Source organism: Caloenas nicobarica, chromosome 7 (genome assembly GCF_036013445.1).
Source record: "Caloenas nicobarica isolate bCalNic1 chromosome 7, bCalNic1.hap1, whole genome shotgun sequence".
Classification (NCBI taxonomy): Eukaryota; Metazoa; Chordata; class Aves; order Columbiformes; family Columbidae; genus Caloenas; species Caloenas nicobarica.
Window position 1 is genome coordinate 31294607 of NC_088251.1, and position 25156 is coordinate 31319762.

At 35.9% G+C, this 25156-nt stretch overlaps 1 protein-coding gene across 5 annotated transcripts in view; it reads right to left on the reverse strand.

Moving 5' to 3' along the window:
* CCSER2 (coiled-coil serine rich protein 2) overlaps window positions 1–25156 on the reverse strand; it is a 73365-nt gene that overhangs the window by 24168 nt on the left and 24041 nt on the right. For all 5 annotated transcript variants that reach the window (XM_065639073.1, XM_065639071.1, XM_065639072.1 and 2 more), the window contains 4 exons: window positions 14224–14314; window positions 10888–11050; window positions 10078–10273; window positions 820–903 (listed from right to left, as the gene is read on the reverse strand). In XM_065639073.1, coding sequence (XP_065495145.1) covers window positions 820–903; window positions 10078–10273; window positions 10888–11050; window positions 14224–14314 — 534 coding nt within the window. The remainder of the gene's footprint in view (window positions 1–819; window positions 904–10077; window positions 10274–10887; window positions 11051–14223; window positions 14315–25156) is intronic.

Consider the following 25156-nt stretch of genomic DNA (forward strand, 5'->3'; position numbering starts at 1 on the left):
TGGACAGACGACTTTCAAACTGGAATAAGACTGTAAGTGTTCTTGCCTTTCAAGAAGTATTTCTAATTTCATTATATCTTCAGCAAGTATTGTTCCCCTACCATCAGTGCAGGATTAGTCATTCTTCTGTATTGATTTTACAATAAGAGCCACAAGCAATGCTATAAAACCTTAGCACTGTAGAAAGCACAACATTACAAGTCTGTGACCATAAAATATGATCCCTTTTGGAATATCCAATGCAATTGCTTCTTCCTTTAATACCCATTCTAAACCAATAAACACATCTTTGACTTTGTGGGGTTCACATTGTTTTCCAGTTAGGTCTGCAATACTTGCATTATCTCAGGGAAAACACACGTTAGATGAAAGAATTTTAAACAAAAGTCAACGATAAATGCAATGAAAGATCAAGTGAATAAGCATGGTATGATTACACTTCAAAGCAAAAATTGTCTTTTCAAATTCTAGCACTTGTCTAGCAGGCAGAGTATTTTTGAAAGAAGTTACTCTTCAGCTGTTAATTCCCACTACTGTTACAAATACCAAAAAAACCAAAGTTATTTTAATTATTTAAACTGTGTTAGCATTTGTAAGTATGTATTTTAACAGCTCAAACACTTCAATTTTAACAAAACTGAGAAGATAAAGTATATAAACACTTGCTAGGTTTATTTAAATAGATCACTTGCTAGGTTGCATTTAAATAGATCAAAGAAGCAAGGAGGACTACTTCACAGTGACACAGAACTCTGTGGTTTTTCTAAACACAAGCAGGTTTGTATCTCTTATTCTGTAGAGTAAACCAGTGTCATTTACCTTAAAAGGTGACTCAGCTTCTTGTGGTTCTGGACTTGACGGAACTGAGAGTGCAATATCTTGGAGTGACACGTTTTCATCGTTCTATTAAAGAACAAAAACAAGAACAAAAGCTCAAACTGCTTGTGAAACAACTCCTTTGCAAACTCGCTTTTAAAGATGGATCATCTCTCTGTGGAACCTGTTACAATGTTTGACCTCTTTCACTGTGAATTTTCCTCTTCCACCCCCCCGCCCCCCCCAACAGGAAAGCCTCCATTGCTGCAGCATGTGTGCAGTGCCCAAACAAGGGCCATGAACAGCCTCCATCTCCTCATAAAGCTGATGGAACAATTGCAGATATGTCATAGTGTGTTGACTTTGCACAAAAATCTGGCAAAAAACCAGCCATTGTGTTCAAATGTATTATATCCTATGATTCTACATCAGGTGATGCTATGTGATTTTAAAAGCTTCATTTCCATCAGTATCCATTCAAATACTATGCCTGAGCAATATCAAAATATAAAGCCAAAATAATTCAGCTAGGAATTCTTAACTAAAAAAAAACCCCCAACATTTGCTACTGGACAGACTAATATAAAATTAATTCACAGTCATCAGAACTTAATATCAATGATAAAAACTGGATCCACACAGTGTTCTTTCTCCTGCCAAGAATTCTGAAATTAAGCACCGCAGGGAGAAACAGAAACAACAAAAGCTGCCAAAAGACGATTGCCTGGTTATGTCCTGAAGCACTTACACGCTTACGACAAAAGCACGGGCAGCTCTGAAGCTGTGGTGCTCAACCCTGAAAAGATTGAGTAGGTTACAGACCCAAGGCGCACACACACACACACAAAAAAGTGATGGTGAATTCTCGTGACATGTTCTCACGTCAGCACCGTCATGTTGTGTCCAACCCCTGCAAGCCACGAAGCTACAGTACAATGACAGTACAGTTATTTTACGGCCATGGAAGGTCATAACCCCCGTTTCTTTGATGTAAAAAGATTTTTCCAACTCTTTTCGGTCCATCTCCTCCATCTGCTACCTTCTTAAATAAATAAATGAATCTTCTATCTTATTCTCCTTCATTTATGAGGGTTCTTAGAGGAGAGTTTCTTTACCTAATGACCTCACTGTCTAAGATTGCATTTGCAGAATATAAGAGCAGCGTATCCCAAAATCTGACCAAAACCACTCTGAGGCTAAGCCAGCAATTCCCTAAAACCACAAGAATAAAACTGCAGCTCAAATGCTCAAAATCAACTAAGGGAAAAACCCGAAATAGACCTATTTATGTTCTTTATGTCTATGAGGTATCTCTTCTGCTTTTTAATCCATATGAAACATTTCTTACAAATTTTTAACTAAACTGCAAAGAAACACCAAGGAGATTGTCCAGATGCAAAAAAAAGAGCAAGAAATTAAAATTGAAGAAATTTTGCCAATTACATTTTTACTTTTTCCTGTAGTCACCATTACCTGGAGGCAAAATAAGCACAACTATCACCAAGCTTAAAAGATAAAAATACTGACAACTATCACACAATTCCAAATTGCTTTTACCATACTACAGACAGCTAAATTGAATTTCCATCACTTAAATGTAATTTTATACCTTGCAGGTTTGGTTTCTTTAAAAACTTCTCTTTTTTTTTTTTTTTAAAGACTATTAATTGTGAGAGCAGTCAAATTTCAAGGCTTCTGACTCCTTACCAAAGCAAACATTTCAGCTTCCACCATGCACCACACAGTTGTATTCAACTAGCTGCTTGTCCTTCTGGGCAAATCACCAGCAAGTAACAGGCTGATGAGGGAACAGCTTATAGTCTGTTATGAACAAGTGCTAATACAGTGTTTTGAAATAATTTGCACAGTAATATCATAAAGAAACCACCACTATTTAATCCAAAATATTTCTAAAATGCTAGAGGAAATAAGCAGCAATTAGAATTATAGAATCATCTACAGATTAACAGATTATATTTTATATTTATCTTATGTTCTACATTTAACAGAGGTCACCAACATTTCTTAAACAACTATTAAAACAAATACATGCGCTCAGAAGAAAAGGTGTTATCAGTCACAGTTATAACTGCAAGAGAGTAATCATGGGAATGGAAAAAACCAACAACACACAAAACAAGACAAACTATTTCAAGCAAAAGTATCTTGCATGACTTTTAAGCTCTGATACCTCTGGTATACCTTCTATTCCCATTAAAATGCATACGAGCAGAGCAATAAAAAAAAAAATCTACAAAAGCAGATTAAGACCTAATTGCAAAGAAAGCCAGTGTGCAACATATTCTCTGGTGCTTTAAATCAAGTACTCCAGCCTGTGCTATACCCAACTAATATGCACTAGCAAAGCAAGAACTAAGGTCACTTGCATCAATTCCCTTACCACTGCCTGAATTATCTTAATAAGTATAATGAACACAGGGCAAATGAAAAAAAATATCAGTTCTAACACTATCAGTGGAAACTTTAGGATCCTATTGCAAAAGTATGCTGGGATTCATCTATAAAACTTCTTGTTTTGTTTTATCTTTCTTGCTCATCATAATGCTAAAATGAGATGCAGGGGTGGGGAATCATCAGTAGAATAAGGCTATCCACACAAAAAAATATTATAATTGGCAAAAAACCAATAGAATTAGCAAAATAAATGCAATTGGTTATACGCACATGCTGGTTTTGGTAGCCTGGAAATTATTTGCTAAGATATCATCAAAATTTGGTAACTGAGAGAACATCTACTTTTACTCTTTAGGTAAAATTACAACAAACTTTTTAAAGGTATCATCATATTGCAATAGGCAATATAAAAAGCTGTTACCTGTTGGTTATCACCTGACTAACATTTTTACAACAGTGGGATACACTATTTATTACACTGCAAGCACGTCTTCAGAGCTGTTGCGCTAGCCTCATTTGTGTCAAATGTAAAAGATGCTTGCAAAAACAAAAACTCTGCATAGTTTTTTAGCCATATCAAACCCAAATGTTTATCAAGTGCATTGAAAAATAAGTTCCACTTGTAAATATAAGCAGCAGTAAAACATTTTGATTTCCTCAGCAGAAGAATGCTTTTTGAAAAAAAGAAACCACAGCATTAGAAGGAAAAAATAGTTGCTAATCTTTGTAACTATTTCCTAAATTTAAAACATTGCAACAAACAAGTCAAACCCCATACATTCTGCAGTTCCTAGAACAGTTATTTTTAAACATTACTGGCAGTTTAGGCATGAAAATAACCTGCCATATGTAAAAGGACAGAGGGCTTATGTGGCAGACATAACATTAGTTATGCAGGGATAGTCTTCAGTTATAGATTATTTTAACCTGATATAAATTCATATATATATTTGCATGCAATGTATAACTAAGAATATGCTCATTTAAGAAACAGTCTAGTAACACAGCAGTGAGTGATCATTTCACAGTTCTTTTCTTGTTGCTCCAAGTATCAGAGACCCATTTGAATCACCACCTGTCTACGGCGATTTTCAACTCAATCATATTTACTGGAAAGTTTTTGCTGGACTTCAGTCAAGAGCATACACTTCATCTTTTGGCCAGTTTGAGGTGGTCCCTCTGCCATAAACTGAGGTACTCACACACCTCAAGATATATTTCAAAGTAGCTTATAAAATTTCAGCAAAGCTGGAGTCCGAAATCATTAGAAAATACCACAGCAAGACTCAGAAAATCATCCTAAATTTACCAATAGCTACATAAAGGGAACAGGTGGTTGCAGGGATGGGGGCAAAGGGAGGGGCCAGAAAAATCAACACAAAAACTCTTCAAACATTTTTAGAATACTCAAAGACTACAAGGTTGCTCTGATAAAAAGCTTTAGACTAACTTTTTGAAGACGCATGTGAAGAGGTACAATTCCCCATCTCTAACATTTCAGTATTTATCAGCATGGTGCCTATACACCAAATCCAGAGGAACGTCTAAAGCTTTACAACTGTCATAAAGTAGCCTGATTTCACGCTGAATACTATTCCAGCTTCATATTGCTTTTCAAAGGGTACCTGCTGAGAAAAGCAATACCAACTTAATATTCTACAAACCAGCTGATTTTTCTGTTTCAGGACAAACTCAATGAGAGTTACAGATCCAAATTTGTAAGTGCACATGTAGGTAAAATATGTAACAACCCTTTCTCCCCGAGTGTTAACGCTGTCAGGCACCTTGTTCCTCTGGATAATTTTCTACATGTCAAGCACTTTTACATACCCATGTTACAGTCTAAATTGAAGCACTGTATTATATTTCTAAGTCTGCACCTGTCATTTTTGGTGTGTCTCAAGAACAGGAGCTGACGGTTATGGGAATAACCCTCCATCATGGCTGTCACAGGTACACCACAATTCACCCAAACAACCGCAAAGTGAAACCTGCATTTTTGAGTGGCTGGACTTAACAGGCTCTCATGCCAATATTTTACAAGCGTGAAATCTTTAGTACAAATGACACACAAATCCTGGTGCTTACTTCACCTTACAAATTCAGCAAAGAATTAAACTTGCTGCTTTTGGTAAACACAATACGAAACGTTGATTTTTATTTAGTGACACCATTTCAAAAATAATCATATGTACCAAATACAAGTATTTAGTGAAGAATGGCCTAATAAAAAAACACCTTTCTAACCTACTGTGCTGATTATTCACAGCAGCAGTTTACCTGCTATAGATTGGCTTCGAGCACTGCAGTATTTCTGCTGATCAACAGTTCAGCAGCTCAAAAACGCCACATCTGTTTGTATTTGCTCCTATCCTCTAAACAGCTACCTGTTCTCATTTTATGTGCCTCTGCTTTAAAAATTTTTAAAAAACACAAACAAAAAAAAACAACAAAAAAACCACCACCACCACACCAAACAACAAAAACCAACCAAAAGAAAAGTCAAGCTCTGTGACTAAATACATCATAATAGTCCCTGGAACATACTTCAACATTATAAACATGCATGTTCTATACAGCACACAGATGGTGCAGTGTTCTCACTGCCTACCCTTTCCATCTTCCCTTTTCCCCTTGCTTTCTCTGGGAGATATTACTTGCAGGCTTCAGTTTAAAACACTTGTAAAATAAAGAAAAATCGTAGAACTTCTAGAATAACAGAAAAGAGAAATGCTATTCTCTCTCAGAAGAAATCTCCCATATTGTCTCAAAGGAAGAAAAAAAAAGCTTAAGGACAATAGTTGTTTTCATTATACTGGCATATTTTAAATTCTTCTGCTACCAAAAAAACCCCAAAAACCAAAAAACCCAACCCATTAGAAGCAAATGTATTTTCAGCAGTTCTCTTGTGGTTCCCAAACAGCATAACCTGCCTTTTAACATGGAGGATTTTAAAATAATATTATATTGTGTACCAATAATTTCATGTCGAGAATTTTTTCAAATTCCAGCACCTATAGTTCATTAAGAAGCTGAAAAATACTAAATGTTTCTGAAGTTTATCAAGGTTTATTAAAGCAGGTGCCACTCATCTGCTGACTACTTGGCATTTTGAGTGTAGTTTCATTCAAATATTGCTACAAACAAGTGTCATACCGCTTCCACTGCCTACAGTCAAACACTGTTACAAAGATATCCCAACAGCTAACTGTTTAAACTTAAAGTTTGCCAATTTTATTTGCTATCATTTGTTGATTTCTTTGTTTCTGTTTCTTCCAAGTACAGTTAAGTCACTAAGAGGAACTATTTTGTGGCTAAGAAAAAAAACAAGTAACAATCGTAGGTGCAATTTACACAACTTCATACATGACACAAAGAAACCTTTCTATTTCCTTAATTAAATCTTTTTCTTCCTTGTCCTCAGGCTTCTTATAAAAGACAAATATCTCTGACAGATCTCATCAGATGCAAAAAGAACAGAACACAATGAATACGTACTTCAAAGGTACGCAAATGACTTACTAATCTAAAGCCTCAGAGAAAAATATATCGGTACATTTAACAATTTTGCACTACAGAAATTTTTTCATTCATACCTCTTCACACAAATAGCCTAGTCATATCTGATAAGTTACAATGAAGATTCGTGCTCGCAAAATAAATATGTTTTCCATTCACAAAAGGTAAGCCAAAAGGAACATTTTTTATAAAGATTGTCTCCCCCAGATAAAAGGGCTTCACAGATCTCAGAGTTCTGTGAACCGCTTCATGTTTCAGTCCTCCTTGAAATATCCGTAAGTGCTTATCTGAGACAAGCCAGGGTGGTTCTGAATCACTGCTGCCATTCTCCAGAGGAAATTACCACAGAGAATGCTCAATCCTTGCCTAGATCAAAGGCTCCAGGGCATCAGAAATAGTACAATTCTTATTTAAATAAGGATATTCTAACATATTAGCCTTGCAGCCTCAACCTAGAGCAGAAAGTTTGAGAAACTGAGGAGAAGAAAGAAATTTTTGAGATCAGAATAGAACTTATTTACTATTAAGCACGAAAATGAAGTACCTTAGTCAGCATTTAAAAGGCATTAGATGTCAATTGTTTAGATGTCAATTGTTACTAGAGTTAGACATCCAAAGCATTTCCTTCTTAAAGTTAGTGCTCCAGTTAGGCATTAAGAACATTCACCAGTAGTTCAACATCTCCCTGTAAATAATTACAACTGCATTTAGTGCAAGAAGAATGTACATTTTGCACTCCATATAACCTAGTATAACATTATTGCAAAAGCAAAGAATGTTATATTTACTACAGTGAACATTCTAAAGAGCTCCACATGAGACGGACTCCTATTCCTGATTTCACGGTTGGAAGACACAGAAAGCTGGCAGTACGTGAGGAACAGCAGACAGCACGGGCACTGTACTTCTGGCAGTGTTATCCTGTTCACACGTTCAGAGAAGGCTACACTACTCAAATAGCTACTTATTTTTCCAAGCAGAACTGGGAACATAACACCCAACCCATGCTGTTGCAGCTATGCTGCTAGTCATATTCAAGATAACTTCTATATGGTTATGTGAGCTACAGTCACAGCAATGACTCCAGTATAGCACATCACGACTCCTTAGGAATCTGCCAGGTATACATTCATTACATGCTATGCTCTACACTAAATCACACTATAGTTGATTAGATAATTGTATAAAATTGAATTTAATTACCATACCTTACTATCCTACTATAACTGTTCCTGTGGGACCTCATGCCTAAAACCTGACTACAGCCTTCTTTCTACCTATTCAAATTAAATAATATTGCTAAAAGTCATAACTAGAAAAAGGTAACACTTAGACATTTAAATATATAATATAGGTGAAGCAAATGTAAGAACTTCTGCTTCCTTTACTAAAGCTACTGTTTGAAACAGAGCTAACTTGCATCTTGCTTTTTAACATTTTTTAAGTGGCCTGATGCAGAATCCAGACTGAGATCAAGTCTTAGTTCAGTGTTCAGACTACTAAAGTTCATGTAATTGTTTTCAAAGTTACATTTCTGTTCTTCACAGTAAGAAAAAAAGAATTCCAATATTTTTATTCACTTCTGTTATTATAAAGCTCAATATTTTCAGGAAAACTTTTAACACTTAAAAATCATGAAAAAAGTTTCATAAAAGTTTTACTCTAATTGTTTAGTAAATAAGGGTAGTAAAAGGTCTGAAGTTTTCCCTTCTGCATCAGGTTAATTTACTTTTACACTACTATTCATGTTGTTCGATTAAAATGGTGGATAACACAGGAGAGTAGAAAATAAACATTCGGAATTCCAGTGACAAGTTTTGGAAGCAGCGAGTCAAAACAGAGCATGGTTAGACCAGGAACATACAGAGCGGTATGTGTGACAGTTTGACGGGAAGAATAATACTTATTACAAAATGCGCTATTACAGGGCGGGAGAAGATCAAGCTTTTAACAAGAGAAGCAGCAGATTTTAAAGAACATACAAGTTAGGAGTAACTGTTTCTTCTGCAAGTTCTTTTCAAAAAACTTAATTAGAGCTACTTGAGGCAAGGATGATGTTCTGTAACACTTTAGAAAAGTCTGTCTAGTATAAACTAGATCTATATTTAAAACAATATTCTGCAGGGCCACACACTATTTGGCTATAACACAGATGCCTTTACACAATGAACTACACATGCACAGAATATCTCTCTAGTAGCTTAATTATCCTTGTGTTAAAGGCATTAAAAGCTCTGGATAAAAAGTTCTCTGCTATCTCATGTACTAATTGCACGCTTGAGGCTGTTGGGAGGCACAGTTTTGCAGTCCACTATTCAGACATTAGGCTCTAGGAGCACATTGTCCCTTTATGACACCACATTATTTTTGATACAATTGTATTGCAGATTTTGTCAGTGCAAAAACGTCTCCAGGATTCTCCGTTACCACAGGAAGCAAGCTATCACATTTCTAAAAGGCACAGTCACACCCTAGAATTAGTCTCAGGGTTCATTTGCTTTTTGTTTTGTTGTATTTTGGTTTAGTGTCTTGTTTTTAGGGCAAACTTATTTGCATTAAGTTATCCTGTTAGAAAAGAACAGCACTAAATCCAGTATTAGAGAGAACATCAAAAAAATACTTTCCAATGCTAATCTGTACATGCCTCCAAAGAAAGTCTGATGGGTTTTTAAGGTAGCAAAGGCATTTTTGTAGCTGAAATACCATACTGCTGCTGAGTCATCCAGCATTTACCAGCTCCCACAATTTGCCAAGTTTTGGGGTGAAATGAAAAAGCTCCTTAAAAGCTTACGGCAATTCAGTGATTTCATACACTAGAAAGGGTAGATTTGAGCACTTCCAATAGACATGACCCAGCAGGATTTGCTAGGCTTCTTGTCAAAACACACAGAAAACATAAAAAGAATGAGGAAAACAAAGCCTTAATAAAAAGCTATTAGCACCGACTTGCTGAATGCAAGTTTGATCGATGGGATTGATTTGAATATTTTTTTAATATTTTGGTTTTTACGCCCAGCTTTTTAGGATCTTAAGTAAAAGCTTGTCTTCACATCCACTGTTTCTTTGTTGGTTTTGGTTTTTAATTTCACATTATTTCCTCGGAGAAGGAGGATAACAATATTTAATATTTTTCCCAGTCAGTAAAATGCCAAAAAAGCAGAACAAGTACTATTTTAAATAGCAATAAAAAGTGCACACTTTCTTGAACACTGTAACTCAATGTATAAAAGAAATGACAATAACCTAATACAGCCAAACAGAACATCAGTCCATCTGGGCTCACTCTCCAACATGCTTTACTGCTTTTGTTCCATTTAAACAGCTCACCTGGTGCAGTAATCTCTTCAGTTTCAACAACTGAGTTTTTACAGCTGTGCAGTCTTGGACCATGTGCCGAAGGGTCATTTCATCAAGCATCACAGTATTCTCCGCTAAGCCCACCAGCTGTCTAGGACCCTGGTAAAAATTTGGTGCTCCATAGCTTTCGAAGTGACCAACAGGAGATTCTAGGTAGTTTGATCCCCTAAAAAACCCAAACAAACAAACCCACCAAAACAAAACAAAATTAAAACCAAATAAACCAAACCAAATACATTGATGATAAACTAGAGCTAGAAGAGCATTTAGTAAGAGAGAAAGTTTTAGGTAACATGGGCTATATGTTGTGGCATAGAGCAGAAAATAAAAGGCAATGCTATTTCACTTAAATGCTGGGCTTTCCTTCCCACTTGCATAAATCTCTCGCGCACTAACTACGGTATCCTAAAACCAGATGCTCATTGGGATTTCTAGAAAATCTGTCATTCAAGCTAGCCTATAAGAACGATAGGATTACATTTAAAAACAAATTAATAAGTAAAAAGCTGTCTAAACTTACGAAGTGCAAGTAATAAGACAGTGTAATGTTTTTCCACGGAACACATATAGTAATTTAGTCGAGCATTTCTAATACCATATAAACACAAGTAACAAATTTTAAAAACTCTGACAGAAACAGGTTTTGAAAGGAAGTTGTTATAAATTTCAGTGATGCTCCCACTCAGACATGCTCTTTATAGATAGACAACTATTCTGAAAACATCTTGTACTCAGTATCACTTGAGACCCTGTTTGGGAGAAGACAGACAAGTCCTTTACCTGTTCAAATCATTTTTACCATGGATGTAGTGATCAGTATGGCCAAGATGATAGTGATCCTGTGTATTCCATCGCTGTTGTGGTGCTCTTTTCCAGAATCCTTCCTGATGTTGCCTAGCATTTCTGTCTTGTCTGTCATAACGGCTCATATTTTCACATTCCTCTACAGAGAGCATAAAGTAAAAATAAAAAAGTCTGTTCCTAAGACCTTGTAAATAAAATATTTACTATGTGCTGGTAACTGATGCAGTGTATAACCTGTGGATTTTTATTTTTTTAAACTGATCCAAACAAGTATGCCTTTTAGAACTGTCGAGCAGACTTCTGTAATGATGTCACATTTTTACCAGCATATAAACTTGTTACAAGAATAAGAGTAACCTGTAGCAGAAACTACAGAATTCAGCCTTAACAGTATTTCTGGTTTAAGTAGAAAATCATTTGGAGGAGATACAGCTACGGGGAAAGCAACACTTCCCTGTCCTTCCCAGTGACAGTGAACTTTAAAAAGTTCAAAACAGACAAACGCAGAAAGACGACATTTTAAAAAAAGGCCAGTACTTTGTTCCAAAACAGAGCAGTTTCATTACTTAAAATACATGTCTATCTCATCCTATTAAACTCGTTTGTTTTTTTTCACGTGAGAAACATTTAATCTTTATTTTCCTGGACAACAAGCATGATTTAAAAACAAGTAAACAAAATCTCTTCAAAACGCTAACCTCTGCAAAGCAAAGCAGATTCCACAAACTTCTTAAGGGAACAAAAGCTATATTTGGCAACAGCTTGTAAACCACTAGAAACAAAGCCAAAACAACTGCTGTCCGTGCAGTCGGACGCAGCAGAAAAAAAAAGTCAGAAACTACTGTTCTGCCGTGGCACTTTCTCCTTCACTTACCCAAGGAGTTTTTCCTCACATTGTCAGTCCTTTGCTAGGATAGGAACTCTACACAGGAGAACATTGTTTGACTCTGCCCGCTCGGCCCTAGCTGCGCACCAGCCGCTTGCACTCGGGCCCTCCTTCCTGCTCAGCCCAGCCTGCGCGGGGCTGGGAACCCAGCCCAGATTTTACCCTGTGGCTTCAAACTGCCGCCCTCACTCCCTGCATACTTGTTGAGCTAGAACTGCTTCTATTCATAGCGTCACAGTGGCACCCCAGACTCCACAGTGAAACCAGGAGAGTTGCTGGAGACCTGGGAAGTCTTCAGAGGCTGACGTCAGTGGAGTCACGTGTAATTACAAATAAAGTGTTGGCAAGAAGTGCTGTTAAATATTATTATAACAAACACTCATATCTCCAATCCAGTTTTTATCACTTAGTTCAGTAACCAAAAAACCAGGCAAAAAAAATAAACTCGTTCATGTAAAGTAACAGAAGATTTATTTTCCTTTGGAAGCATCCTTCCACATAACACATGAAAATTCAAGTGGGTCTATTTAAAATAATCCCTCAATAAGTTTATAAGTAATTTCATTATTACAATTTTCAGTTTTGGAAAATGAAATTGAGACACTGAGTAAAGACAAGTGGATATTAACTAAGAACAAATCTTACTTTTTTAGGTGGTTGTGTTTACTTAAGAGAAAGCCTGGCGGTGGCTTTTGAATTCTTCTGTTTGCTAAAAATTCATTGATTTCCGGATATGATGCAATTACAGCAGAGATACCCAGTTTATGCCACACTTATCTGAGAGGGGAACGCAGCTTTTTAAAAATGCCAAAAATAATATTAGTTAGCTAATATTGATCTCAAATTTTAAGTTCCTCCTCCTGAATCAGCAGTTTACACAGCAGATTGTCATAGTCACAAAACATATTCCAGCTACACAAACATTATTGATACTTAGCTCTGGAAGTGGAAGTAGATTTAAGTTTATTATATTGATGCAATTAAGAAAGCAGTTAATTAAAAACTTGATTCCGTTTGTGTCTTGATTAAATGGTAAACATTAGCTTTTTATATTTCTCTGGCAAACATCATATCATATTTTTAACAGTTTTTAAATTAATAATTTGAAATGGAATTACTGATGCAGATGCAGTACTTGTTTTATAAACACAGAAACTTATGAGAAATTGATCTACCCTTTAAAATTGCTTCTTATATTTTCCCAATAGAATCAGAATTACCCTTATTGAAAAAATATTACCAAGGCTTGGATTATTATCCATTCTGGAAAACTAAAAAAGTAAAAAATAAAATTTGTACAACTATCTGGGCTGAAGAGTTGAATACTAGTACTATTGTCAATAAGTGCTTTTCACAAAAGTATTTTGGAAATCTTATTCTGAGATATAAAAGATTAAGTACTGCACTTCCTATGTGCACACTGTTAAAACACCGCGTGCCACCACTGTGGTAGATAGAAGACTACGTATTTATTTACTGCTAATTTGGCTTTATATTTAACTTACAAGCAGCATTCTTCACCCAAAGAATGCAAAGGTACTCTCAAAAAAAAAAGTGTATTTCCCCAAGCTGGAGCAGGCAGCTGAACAGTACACAAAATAAGGAAAGCCTTTTTCCTTTCAGTGCCTGTTTGTACGGGGCAGGACATCACACTGCTCCACATCCAATGTTTCTGTTCATTTGAAGATATATCAGCCTCCACTGAACTTGGAGGTAAAACTAATACCCATATTCATATGGCAGTGACAGTTCTTATAAATAGGTCAGGAATAACCAAAAGTAAATGCCTTCGAACATTTCCAGGCCGGGATTTGAAAAAGTGTGGCAATTATTTTCCTTGACTAGCTCATTCTAGTCTGGATTCTTGTTATTTTAGTAGCATCTAGATACCACTATCCTGTCTGTGAAAAGCTTGCGAGCATCCTCACTGGCAACAAGAAAAAATACCACTCAAATCTTAAGGCTCCTGTTACCCTGAGTTCTATAAAATACATTAGGAAATATTGTCATTTCGTAGAAGAAAACAATTATCACAAAAATAATTACACCGTCAGTCACCAAAGCTGGAAAAAAAATAAAAATGATGTTCCAACATTTTCAAATTAGCTGAAGCATGAGACTGAAGAGCTAATTTGAAATTTATTCTACTAAAATAATATTAAGAAACTAACAGTGTGCAGCAAGGTTGCATTTTTATAAAAGGCAGCTCATTTCTAAATTTAAAATCCTTCAAATGCAAGATTTGTATTTGGGGGAACAAAAATGTCACACCTCCTACATTTCAGAAAAGAAAGAGTTGTTACTTAAAGGAAAAACAATTTGAAGAGTGCTTTGGCTTATTAAAGCAGAAGTCAGAACAACACAAGTCAAATCTCTGAAGCCCATAATGCAGTTTCACAGTAAGGCTGCTGAGCCAGTTTACTGACCTTTGTCATGAGGCGAGTCCTCAGGCAGGTCCACATCAAGCATGAGATCATCATCCTCAAGATCACATGAATCAAGATTATTCAAGATATCCTGTAAGAAAGAAAAGGGCAGATACATACATTTTCACAACATTTCATTTACCCTACTGCCATAAGTTTATTTCAAAGCTTTGTTCCATTGTACTGTACAGATATCCAAGGTTACCAGCAGCTTCTTCTCTTTAGAGGTTGAGATCATCTTACCCGAGACCATCTATACAACCAATCATAGCACCTCTAGTAATACTATACAATAACAGCGGTAGATGAAACAAAAATGATTTAAAATATTTTTCTGCCTGACACGTCTGGAATACTCTAAAGATTTTTTCCCTTTCATTAGTACCCTGGTTCTCTCCAGTTGGAAGCATTTTAAAACTAAATTACTGTGCTCACTTACTATTCAAAAATGGCTCTGTGAAGAGATTTTAAATGACCTTATTTCAGCTTTCACATCATACCATCACAACATCACTGAAAGGAAGAGGGGCGAACCTACGTTATCTTGACTCTTTCGGCCAACGAACCTTAAAATACGCTATTATCAGCATTAGGCTCTCCTGCCTTTTGTCTTTAAGACCGTGGTACATATAGAGGTGTTTCTAAAGGGACTAACAGACTGTCGTGTTGCATGGGCATGCTAACAGTACAACAAAAATACAATAGTGTTAGTATTAAATGAAATTATACATATTAAATATAGTCAGTCAGGTATACTAAAGAAAAAGGACTGTAGTATGGGAAAGTCAAGTCAGTGTTAAAGACAAAGAAACTGACTCATCTTCATTTAAGATCACCAAGAGTAGGAAAACCTCGAGGTCAAGGCTGTAGAATATTCTGAGCAGTCAGACACCGCTTGCACCACGCTACAGAAAAGCCGCATCAGGCAACAAAGCGCAGTACTTGATCAGAGAACCCAGACTCCGTTTTACTTCATTATTCAAAGTAAGCTAAATGTATTAATACCTCGTGATCATAATACAAAGTAAGCCTAGGGAAACTGTTAATGGTTATACAGCTCTAACTCTTGAGCTCTGTTTTCCCGTTTACCACAAAAAAGCACCACAGCTCTAAGGTCCATGATCAGATTCAAGCACTTCTGCATTTCTACTCTTAGAAAAGAGGCAGATGTGATTTTTCTTAGGTTTGACAGCTAAGCCTAAAGATGATTCTCATGGGACCAATATTGAAAAAATTACCCAATATTAAATAAGTGTTTTACTTATTATTTCTCAATGGATAATAAAGTGATCATTAAATACTTAACTGAACACTTGCACACAGACTACCAATACACTGCAAAACAATATTTATTTGGAAAGCTATTCCTTTGCTGGCTCCCATTTATTATATTTGCTTTGTCAGATGTATAAGTGAAAAGAACATTAATAGGCATTTGTTTAAACTGTTGCTCCAACTGTTTTTCAACAGTCTTCCTATAGTGTTCACAAAGGACCACTGTAATACAAATGGTGGAAAGAGACAAGTATATTTTTTTTGTGTGACAGAACATTACAGATTCTACTTTTCTGCAGGGGAAGTTATTTACTGACTTAGGAGGGAGAGGATGAGGTTAAAATAGTTAATATGCACTTCGTAAAACACAAGCAATATAAAGGAAAGATGAAATACTCGAGACAGAACCACCTGTTTGTTATATTTCCGTCTTACCTGAATTATTTTGTTTGCATATAGAATTCTAAGTATTTACAGAAAAAAAAACCAACAAAAAAAATACATATCAGGGCTCTGTGAATAATAATAAAACCAACAATGGAAAAGCTTCACAGAGAAATAGAAGCCATTTAAAGGAAACGTGGATTCAACATTTAGGAGAACTAACTGCTTGTATCTATTTACTACTTTTTGTTCCCATTAATTCACATTTTTCCAGGAACTAGAAGATTTTTAACTAACATGTATTTTTAAACCTATTTTGCAAAATGTAGGTGTGTTCGAGAGGTAGCTTTGGTTTGTTAATTGATAAATTGTTTCTATGCCACGCTTTGATCTTTCAAATTAGTATAAATAAGCATTATTTTCTTCTATTGCAGGAATCTTAATGAGCGTTACAAAAGTTACAAACAGTGACCACAAACACATAAGAAAGTTGAAAAATGTTTGAAATTGCTGTGCAAAAGCATTAAAAAAAGCACAATATAAAAATGTAGTATGCCAGAGTATTAACAAATAAACTTAGCCAATTTACTATCTTTGTATCAGAACTTCAGAAGTTTAATGATGTCAGAGAAGGTCACCCTTTGAGATGCCAAACATACTTTTCTGTCAGCAGCAGATCTCATTATGCTTCCCTAATTATCCATTCCTGCAGCACTAAGGCAGCTCCATGCTACCAAACACAACTGGGAATATGAAACCTTTGTAATCCCCGGGCCAGGTGGGAATTTGCTTGGAGCACTTCCCAATGCCATCTACTGGGGAAACGTAATACAAAAATACATGTCAGCAGTGTCATCCTGGAACAGCTAAAGCACAGGCTTCATTAATGCATTACTACATATAAAACCTATATTTACAGACTTCCATTGTTATTCTTACTACTATATAATGACCTGAAGTTACCTACATGGCAGTAGCTGTGTTAATAACGTGTGCTTAACAGCACCCATCATCAGGAAGCAATTCTGGGCAAGAAGCTCAAACAGAGCAGGAAATAAATTCCTCAAAAGTACATCAGGTCCAACCTTACACAATATTACATGTTTCAGCAATTATTAAGAGTTACAGTAAGAGACAAATCCTATTTTATTTGTATAGCTGAAAAGAAAAATGCATACTAAAAGGGGCATGGAACTTCACAAGTCTGATTTAGCACTAGATTTTCAAGATGGTGCAACCTAGAAAGAGATTAAATTTGGGACAGTGAAATCCCAAGACAAACTAGAGTTCTGTGTCCAAGCTCTCCCTCCAGAAAGGTTTTCAAGTGAGCACAGGCAGCAGCACTTTGTTCTCCTACTGCAGCGGACCAGGAGAAACATTAGGTGAGAAACAGATGATCTGTGACTACTGGTGTAAGAACTGAGTGAGAACTCCAACGGGGGGAACTCTCATATTGCATAAGGAGATGGGAGACTATTTTAAAGAGAGAGGCAAAGTTAAGGCTGGGGAACAATTACACCACGTTTAGCGAGGTCACATCAATGTTGTGCAAGTTCTTTCTATAGTGATTGTGCTCTGCTGCTATGTCTTACCAGAGGTTCACCAAGCACACACCAACAGCTCATCTACAACAGCTTGGGTTTTCTCCCTAATTTGTAGGAAACGTAGTCCAGAATCTTTATCAAGATGGATAAGAATACTAAGTTCTTAAGACCAATGCTTTGAAAATTGGGGTACTGTAGAGCAATTACTTCTGTTGAAGCTGAACAAGTTTAAAGCTCAGGCTAACTTCATGTCCATCATAATGAACTGCAGTAGCGAAACATTCTTTTTAAAAAGTTCAGTTTCTAAAAATTCCTCATGCTACGTACATCATAAGCTCTCTCTTGCATCGAGGAGCAGTATTTTTCAGTCCACCAAATTAAGATCAGTTTAGCTTCCTATTGAGACACGAGGCCTGATTCTCAGCTTTCCCATTTCTTGAGCTAAGTATATAATGCAACTAAAAATAAATTGCAATGTGCCCAAATTAGAAGAAGGATAGATGCCGACACTTCCTCCCTATTAAAAGTAAAATATGTGGACCAATGAAAGCTTATGACACAATCTATATTACACTGGCATTAAAAAAAGAAAAAAAGGAATAATTTGGGCATTTGAGTTAGTGCAGAAATACAAAGCAACTCCAGATCAGCAAGCCTCAAACAAATAATTTCAAGGAGTGTTGACAGAATTGAGAAAAGCCTAAACTCAAAATACCAATTCAGGACCCTTCTTTTCATGCCAAGGTAAGTTATCTTACTTGAAAAGTAATTACATTGGGGTAGTCATGAACTGTTGGTGAATATTAGGAATAATGTTTTACTTTTTTCCACAATTCAAGATCTCAAACCTCATTAATTTTTTCTACCTTTAGAAAGTAGGTTGGTAAGGGAAAATAACTTTTTTTGTTACCGACTTAGTGAGTTAGGTTTTGCTTCCAATAATAATCGTGTACTTCTGAAGTCAATGGAAAATGGAAGTAAAAGCTCACATGCTATTTAAGTTGTCCATAGTGATTACTTAAATACACATAGAAATTTCTTCAGTTTGATTTGTGCTACATCCTGATTTTTTTAAGCCTATATGCACAGTTTCTTTGATCTTTTACTTTCTTGCTCAAAAGAGCCCACACAAGCAACGCACTTAGATTATTTAATACAAGAAAATTACAACTCCTTAAAAGCCTTCAAACAACAATAATATCATAGGATAGATATTGCCACTTTGGGGACAGAAAAAAACCTACAGAAAGCATGTCTGCAAGCTCAAAATTTGGCAGCAAAAGTTTGTGTCATCTGCAGCATCACTACATAAATATCTTTCTGACATGCCTGCTTTGGATGTTAGCATTCATGTCATGCTTCCCCACGTTACAGACAATGCATTTATAGAAGCTTTATCTGACATTCAGGTGATCTAACTTAGTAAAAACTTTACTGTTTAATCTGGTTGGATATTGTGAAAGGTAAACATGCTAAGCTATTTCCAGTATATATTTTCAAAGTTGTTTACTGTAGTAATTACAGGTCACTTTGTTGAATGACAGCACATTATAGCACATTCTATATATTCAGTTATACTTTACGCTCTTTGTACAAACAAATCATCACTAGGTTAGAATCAGACTTCAGACTTGTAGTTAGTTATTCCTACAGTATCATGATGTATTCCTTTTGATGAAAATGTATTATAGCAAGTGTCAGTAATGACCACTATGAAATCAAGGTTATTTTATAACTTCCTTTAGTTAAAGGTGCTTTACTTATTTTGAATATTGTCAGTCTTTACAGCCAAATTTTAGGCTCAATTTTTCTACGTCTACCTCAAGCTGATTTCTTGTTTTCAGCAAGACAGTAAACAGCTGCTCAGAAACAGTTGAAAGGTGAAGCAAAGTAATTTTTCCACGTAAAACTTCTTATTCAATTTTTATGTTAAAAAGATCTCATGGACACATACAGGAAGAAAGCCTGGCATTTAAATTTCTCTGACAATTCTCTGAAATGGAGATCACAGTTTGGGCCAAATTCAGGCATGGATAACAAAGTTAGAAGCTACTGAAAAACTAATTAACATATGAGAGTAATTTAAATCATGGCTTAAGAGTGACATTTAAATCATCCTAAAAATAAAAAAGTATGCATAAATAAAAAGCCCTCTGAATAGAATTCTATCAGAATCTCCAAAATACTAGAACTAATTTCAAAGGTCTTTTAGAAAATTACTAGAAAAAATATTTTAAAAATAAAGATTTTACATTAAAAACAACCAAAAAAACCCACCAAGTCTTAAAAGAACTAGCATCTCTGTATTAAAACCTACTTCTCTAAACTTAGAAAAGCAGTTGTCAAAGTCATCAAGTCATTTAAAGCAGACAGATGTCCTTGTGACACTCCTTCAAAAGAAAACAAAAAAAAAAAATAGTCAAACATCCTGATCAGATCTAGCCTTCATTCTTTCTCTACTACCAAAAGAGACCCTCTTTAAATAAAATGTTGGATGTCTATGTTAGCATGAAAATGAAGCCACGACACTGTGTTTAACACAAGTCTGATGCTATGGCAATGAATATATTACTACAAATTCAGCAGTACTGATTTCACTTAATAGCACACAGGAGAAAAGTGTAATCATAAAATAAGTCCTCCTGGGGTTAAAAAAAAAAAAAAAGTCTCTTGAAACAGCAGAGGATGTAAGGTTTGACACTGACATAGAAAGCTGAAATGTCGATAAGATAGCTGAACAGACATTGTACCTTTCACTATAAATTTCCTCAGGTCCAATAGTCTTAAGAATTCAGAGTAAGCAGAGCTCCTACTGTTTTATTTCTGAAGTTAAGAAAAACATCAGAATACAGCCTTGATACACATCTCAGCAGCCCAACTGCACAGCAAAGTCCTGTCACCATATGAAGTGGCAAAGACAGAGCCAAACAGGAGGGCAGCTACAAGATACCCAGCTTCTAGGATTTAGTGGGAAAAGTATTAAAAAGAGCATAAAGATTACAAAAAACAAACAGAAATTGAGTCACAGGTTGCTAGTTTTGGACAACAGAAAAACACTACAAAATAACAGACATCTTTCAAGCTAGTTTTGTGAAACCTGGGTATGTCTCCTTAGAACATCAAAAATACCTCCTCTCAAACTGAACCTGTCTTAGACACTTTTGTCTAAACTGGAGAGTTTAGCTGTGATGCATCAGAAAGGCAAGTAGTCCAAAAATCTAACTGAGAACTAAAGCCTTAGCATCATTCCTTCACAATTAGAATTCTTGTTGACAAAAAGCATCACTGGAAAAAGTGAAAAATTCTCTTTTCCTCATACTAACAATATACACTAGACTTCTTTTCTGTTAGTTTAGCTTTTCTTAGATTACATTTTAGATTACATTTCTTAGATTACATTTTCATTACATACAAGAGTGTATCTAAATATTTTTACTTTTAAAAAAATCCATCAATAATCCCGCCAGTATAGCAGAAATGCCAAAGGAACCTTGTATTAATGTAAAAAGCACTACTTTAAACCTTTATATTAGTTATTCATATTGATTCTCTTTGTACGATGTGCAGCTAACACGAAAGAGCCACCAGAGTATCCCAGATGAAACGTACTGCTACTTTTTCATTAGTAGTCACATTTCTACAGCTGTTAAGTCTCCCAGCTGAATGCTTCTGGTGGGATTTTTGTACGCTACAATCAACACATGGTTGTACCTTCAGAACAGAATGTCTTTTTTTGTCTGCAAGAGTTCATTTACCTGAGTGCAGTGAGTTGTCATCATTTTGGAAGAACAGAAATATACTGTGTTTATATGATTTGTTGTGCTTTAATATTTGAAATGAGAAGAAATTGTACTATTTTGCATCTGAAACTGATTCATGTCTATAGTGTCAAAATGCATTACAAGTCTTATGCTGTACTAAAACATACTTTTGCAAATAAATTCTAGATGTGCTTTACGCTCCGAAAACCTAGCAGCTTTAGATGCATGGAACTCCACAGACATTTTCATACTTGTTTTCTATGCAGTTGCATATGTTGCATCTAGTCTGGTGAGATGTTAAAATCTAAAGATTTTAGGGTTTCCATTTAAAAAAAAAAAGACAATGAGAAAAAAAAAGGATGAAAAACAGGCCATAGAAAAAAGGTTGAAGAAGCAGACGATAAGCTTGAGTAAAGGGAGAGAACCATGGAAGAATCACAAGAAGTGAAGAGTTCAGGAGCAGTACAGAAACTAACAAAGTATCATTTCAGGTACTCTAAGAATGAAAAAAGGAATAGCTTTAAAAAAAAAAAAAATTAAAAAACCCACCACCAAACACTAAACAGACTGGGTAAATCAGCCATCTGGAGGGCAGCTAAAGGATAACTGCAAAAGTCAAATACGATTCAAGGCTGACAGCAGAGGGAGACTTCCAGGGCCTTTTTCAATGCTATTTTCAGCATTTGATAACACCCCAGAGAGAGACAGAGAAAAAGAAACAGGAATGCAATATAAGTCTCCAAAAAGGCAACGTTAAGTAAGAACTGAACAGAATTGTTAAGTGAGGCAGAAAACGCAAGACAGGCACCCACTGCACTGTAGGGCTGAACAGAAAACCCCACTGTAAACAAAGGCACACGAACAGAAGAAACCACACAGGGAAGAGAAAGGACAGAATTCTGCAGAATACCGAAAACAGGCCAGGGAGAGAGTTGTTTTAAGTGTTGTACATTGCAAGTCACATTAAAGATAATTAAGCCAAACATCCAAACAAGTACTTCATCATTTTGTTTGTGTTCAGTAACAGAAGGTTGCTGTGACAAAAGCAACAAGAACTTTTTCCTGAAAATCCAAGACATATGTTTAACTATTAGATATAACTATCCTAAATAAAGATTTAGCGTTCTTGAAAACAGTTGTATAGAAGCATTGCACGTTCTACCTAGGTTTACTGAAAGTAGAAAGGAAATAATTGTTAGGTTATTACCCACTATTTCTCAAGAAGCAGCTATGATTGCTGCCTTTTTTTTTTGTCATTATAAAATCAGACATCAGACTGTAAGAAATCTGAAATTAAATAGCAAGATGAAGGGAGAGAAAGAAGAAAATCAGAAATATTAAACATTCTGTTGAGACACCAATTTGTAAGCAACATCACTTTCCAAACAGGTAGCAGAGGTTAAATCCCACAGCCCGCAGCCGCATTCCTTGGCTGCCACCTAGCCCTGGTAACCAACCTGCAAAAAAGAAACTGAACAGGGTGGGGAAGCGTTTTGACCATACTTCTGAAGAATTCCAGCAAAATTTAAGAATGTTTTCTAATTGTTTGTTTGGTTTTTTTTCAATAGGCAGATGCTCTCAAGTAGGAAGTTTTGCTTTCCTGTTGAGCACAATAATGGAAAACCAGCAGCAGCAAGCACAACCAGTACCACAGAAGCAGCAGAGGCTGGGGGAAAGCATTCCTTGCTGCTCACTGCTGCCAGTCGCCCTTCAGAAGTAGTCTACTGATACCAGGAGTTCAGCATTACTTTTACAGTTTACCTTCAAATAATGGAGCACTGCACTCTATAAAGCAATATGGAATTGCTACAGATACTCTTAACTAGCAAAAATAATTCTGAATGATTCTCACGCCACTAACTTGCACTTGCATGAATAGTGTGAGGTGCAGCTTAAAGGCAAATAGGGAGGCTTTGAATACTCCCAGCTGAGAAAGGAACCAAACCATAACCTCAAAATTCAGAGGAATGCCATGGGCAGGGCTGCTACCAGGAGATCAGTTAAGTTTCCTCTGTGCAGTAAGTTCTAATTATACCCTAGCTAGAGTTTTTGGGTAATCTGAATATGACTTATTACACAACATGAATGTGTTCTATTCTTGTACAGTCGGTTTAATATACTTGTTTCTAATTAAAACCAAAACAATCCTCAAATATCCCCTAACTATTTTCAAGGAATTCTATTTTGACCAACCTCTGTATGAACTGCTAACAACACAGGAAACATCCTGTCACTTACTTGCACTGTTGCAAAAGTATATTCACACTACATTATCCTGACATTTCAACAGGTGTGAACCAAGAACACAGAAACACCGAAATGCTGTTTACTCAGAACTGCCTCATATGTGGAAAAATGATGCTTTGTTAAATTTCCAGTCTCAACGAGGACAACAGCTAGAGTTATAAGGTCATATCAGATTGTAGTTGGTATCAATATGGCCTGAGTGCAATGTTAAGTGTTCTTGAAAAGAAATTAAAGTGCATCCATACTTTGAACTGTGGGGACAATAAGACTGAAATTGGGTGTGCACATTTTATCCAGAGAGACTAAAGCTGTGTGTGCTACAAAAACAACACTGCCTCTCCTCTAAATTTCTGATGCTTTGCAACAGAAAATAATTTTGAAAAAGATTCAACACCAATGTTCTATAACTGATTAGGACATAATTTTAGGTAAAAAGGAAAAGTAAAAGGAAACTGTGTGCCAGTCTAGGTGTTTTTAATCACATTACCTGTAAGATGTTCAGAAACCCAGTTAGATAGGTTAGATGTATGTCTCAATTTGGTTTACATATTGTTTTAAATGCTTTTCTTGTTTACACTGATAACTTTGAAAAATACTCCAGCTTTAAGACTATTGTTCTCTTCGGTCACATATTTACCTGCTGATTATGGTTTGAAGATTTCCTATGAGTAAGGAAAACATATGAGACTTCAAAATTCAGCAATACAGTTAAATGAAGTAATTCTGAAGTCCTTTTGTCATTGAAAAGTGACAGTACTTGATAGAATACAGAAAAAAAAAAGGGAGCAGCTATAAACTCACATTGAAATGTAACACTGGATATACAGTTACCAATTCATACAGGAAGTGTCACTTACAAGCTTACAAAATAAAAGTAGTGTTAATTACAGGAAGTGTTAATTTCTACCAGTATTTATTCGCATATTTCACACAACATCACATCGGCTCCTGCTCCCTCTCCACCATACAAATTCCAAGCTGTGATTAACAGCCACCACCAATGAAACACAAAAGCACAAGTGAAGTTGCCTTACTTGATTCTAGCAGCCAAAACAGCATGAGAAGATTTACCGTGTCAGTTCTAAATCAAGCAGCTCTCAAAGGCATATATGCTTTCCCATCCCAAAGGAAAAAAGGTAATTTACCATAAAGGTTTGTTCCCAAAACGTCATGTCTCTCAAACCAACATCACAAGAGGTTTGTGCAATGTAATATAGTCGTATAACCTCTTAACAATATTTGACAGCAGGGATACGGGCATCACACAAGACAAACAGAAACTCCATCTCATTAAGTGATTCAGTTTCTCACTATCTCCCATTGCTCTAACAGTTAAACTCTGAACTAAGACTAGAATGGTGATGGGAGGGTAGACGATGGCCATTTTCACTCTGAAGGCAGCAAGTACCTTCAAAATCACCGTCTCTGCCTTCACGTCGCTGCCTTTCTCTGCCAGGAGCAGAAACCCCTCCTCAACAAACTCTGCCAAAAGAATTGTTGAGGAACCCTGCTAATATACTGAAACTCCTCTTAGTTTGGTATTAAGACAAGTAATAACACATTCTGAGTTATACATAGCAGTTGCACAGTTTTCTACTAAAAGCTTAACTGCAGACATGTTAATCAAGGATGCTTTCCCACTAATTTTATATGTCCACAAATATTATCTGTTCATAACGGATACTAAATGCAAAAAGGTAACACTGACTTTTGACGTTTTGA